General features: G+C 34.2%; 1 protein-coding gene across 3 annotated transcripts in view; it reads left to right on the forward strand.

The window, feature by feature from the left end:
- Window positions 1-2,222, forward strand: part of LOC103478799 (C-type lectin domain family 4 member F-like) — an 18,348-nt gene extending 16,126 nt beyond the window's left edge. For 2 of the 3 annotated variants that reach the window (XM_017308776.1, XM_008432851.2), the window contains one exon: window positions 798-1,218. In XM_017308776.1, coding sequence (XP_017164265.1) covers window positions 798-957 — 160 coding nt within the window. In that variant the 3' untranslated portion in view covers window positions 958-1,218. Of the gene's footprint in view, window positions 1-797; window positions 1,219-1,605 lie in introns of those variants that run through there. The other variant, XM_008432863.2, reaches the window with a different exon arrangement.
- Window positions 2,223-3,281: the final 1,059 nt, after the last annotated feature.

The raw sequence follows: 3,281 nt of genomic DNA on the forward strand, positions 1-3,281 counted from the left end.
AAATGTTTAAAATAATAATGTAGAGTTTAATTGGTCATGTAATTCATTCTGTGAAAAAGTAAAACAGCCAGGTCGTATTAATTAATTGCAGTTTTCTCTGAAATCAAACTATATCGGCCTGATTAGATATTTAACAATAGAACAGAGAAATGTTATAGATTGAACTGATGAGTGACTGCAGTAAGGAAGGGCAGAAACATGGACAGAGACAATGACTGACTTTGTCAAACCAATTTCACAAGATGCTCAACATTCTTCATTTTATCACAATATTACAACTTTATTCTGGTAATAATATGACTTTATTCTCAAGTAACTACGACTTTAGTTTTGTAATATTATGACTTTACTGTAAGGGTTAAACTCTGAAATACAGATATGATATTGTCAAATCAATTCTCTATAGAGATGGAATATTTAGTTATTGGCAGTAATAACTCAGTTAATTCTCACTCCAGGAAGGTTTCACAGCTAAACAGAAACATTAAGCCAAAATAAACTCCTTTGAAGAGGAAAAAACTGAGAAATAATCAAGAAAATGAATAATTCTGACATTTACTTGCTTATTTTAGATACACTGCAGTTATTTTGAACACAATTTAGTTTCTCTTTCAAAAGTAAAGAAATTGAGTCCTTAAATTACAAGAAGTTGTTGTGCTAATGAAAACTATGTAAATAATTTATTTATCTTCTGGACTTCAAAACCAACTACTGTATTTTCACTTGCAATGTAGAACATTAAAGCTGATAAGCTGATGTTTCCTTTAGATAATCTGTTAAATAACTCTTGTTTACAGACTTAGTAAATTCTGGGGCCAGAACCAGCCTGATAATGGTGGTGGATACCATCAATATGGAGAAGAGGATTGTGCACATATCTGGAATAACTACAAGAAATGGAATGATGTTGGTTGTGGTAATTCTTACCTGTGGATCTGTGAAAAGGCTCCAGAGTAATGATGGGTAAATATTGGTTGCTTTACAATTTATGTTAAGTTTAAGCTTGATGTTTTGTACTCCATCCACTGTAGTTATCTGAAAATGTTTTAGTATTCTGTATTATACAGTGCATTAGCACCATTTAAAGTGCTTTAAAAAAAAAWAAAAAAAAAAATTCTCTATTTGCAGATTAAGTTTAACTGTAATTTCCTCCACATAATCTGCTGTCTGCTTCATTGTAAAGCCTGTTGAAATAAATCCTGTCATCTGTAACATCTATCAGTGTGTGGACGTCCACAAAAAGGCCTGATTTCTGTGACTGCACCAAGTGTTCACAATACTGAAAATACAGATAAATGGTGGTGATAGAAGAGCAAATAAAGAAAAACAACTGATCATGATCTGAAAAAAATCACGAGACACGTGTTTTTAAGAAATGCAGTTTGGAGAGGCTGTCCACAGTGATGATGGCGTTGGAAAGTGTTTTATTAAAGACATCAACTTGAAAAGTTGGACCTGTATTATGTAATTCCTTGCGAGTTTTAAATGCAATTAAATGATAAACTTGCAGATTCTAGAAGTGTCTTTTTTTTGACATTTCAAGGTTTTCTAGCTCCCTTTCACCCTCAAACTATGCATGTTTTTTTTTATTTTTATTTTTTTAAGGCTTTGTTGGCTCCATTTGGCAGTTGTCAGACAGGAAACCAGGATGTGAGAGAGAGGGAAGACATGTGGCGAAGGCCATCAGGCCAGAACCCAAACCCTCAACAGCCATGCTGACCATACTTGGGTCGATCTTTACCCCTCCACCACCGCCACACTCACTCTTGCTCTCTTTCTAGATCATACATGGTAATAATAAGGGATGCAATTGTCTCTCTCACTTTGCACCTAAAACCAAGCAAAGGTTTGTGTTCATTTATGGAAATGACCACAAACTGTCTCATAAGTTTGTGAGAATCTTCTGCTGCAAATCAGATAATTTTGTTAGAATGTTTTCTTGGTTTTTAAATTGCATGTGTGGTGAAATATGTGATTTACTGTGATATATTTCTATATAAAGAAGCTAAACTTACATCATGTCACTGACTCTACAGTCATGTACTGTTTAGGTTCTTGATGGCTTTTTTATACCATAACTAGTTTTTCAACATGATTGGTCATATTTTATACAATGATTGACACTTATCTATTGATGTCTCACACAGTTAACCCACAAATTATTAGCCCCAGCAGATTTTGATTTAAAATGATCTTAACTCAATGAAGAATTGCACTTCTGCTTTGAGACATGCATCAATAAAAGTATATATATATATAAAAAAAGATTTATCTAGATAAATTATTTCTATGTTCCTTTGTTTTTGTTGTTTGTTAGGCAGTGAAAAGTTCCAGATTGTTCATATAAACTGACAAACAAAATTTTAACAAACAGAAAACATTGTTGCTTGACTGTCTCTCCTGTTCGTACTGAGGGAGGCATTACGCTGTAGTTGCAGAGGTTCGCCACTAGAGGGCGGCTTAAACTGAGCATTTCTAACTCAACAGGCCAACAGCTGCTGATCAACGGAGGCGATCTCTCACTCTTATATCTGTTGACAGTTGTCAATAACAATAAAAACCAGTGAAACTACTGATTAACTGTGCAACATCTACATGTTTAATGCTCTTTAACAAACGGCTGGATTTGAATTGTGAATTATGAATTTGAATTGAAATTTGAATTTCATAAATGCCTTATGAAGGAAGTTAGATGCACTGTTTGTAGGAGTATCACAATAAAGGGGAATAACAACAAACGTACACCCCACGAAGGAGTTATTCCCTGCATGGCAGTGAAGGTGTATAATCTCGTTATATATCTAAATTATCCTCATCCAGGCTACGGAGGAAGCCTGTGGCCAAACTGATGGGACATTAATGGATTCGTCAATCCAGAAGATTCGTCCATTATTGACGTGCTAATATGGCCACTAACATTTATTTCCTGTGATGTTGACGAGGCCCCGCTTGGCAGAAAGAGATCATATTTAGTGTGATCACACATGAAGAGAAATGAATCAATTGACTGACAGTGGTACACACTTTCTCTGTGTATATGCTACTCATGTAGGATGAGCACAAGGAGTGTTTAGTTGAATCAAACAAGATGTGATGGATGTGTTTAGATGTTTTGATAAAAAATATGGGTTTCTGTAAGAAATGATAGATCAATTTTGCAAATAACCTATGTGCTAATTGTATAGGTTTGTAAAAAACTATTCTTATAAATTGTTCCTAAGCATTTAAAAGGAATACTGTAATGTTAGACCTTTAACATTTTAATGATCTCTTCAGGAAAT

This window comes from Poecilia reticulata, linkage group LG2, assembly GCF_000633615.1.
Source record: "Poecilia reticulata strain Guanapo linkage group LG2, Guppy_female_1.0+MT, whole genome shotgun sequence".
Taxonomy (NCBI): Eukaryota; Metazoa; Chordata; class Actinopteri; order Cyprinodontiformes; family Poeciliidae; genus Poecilia; species Poecilia reticulata.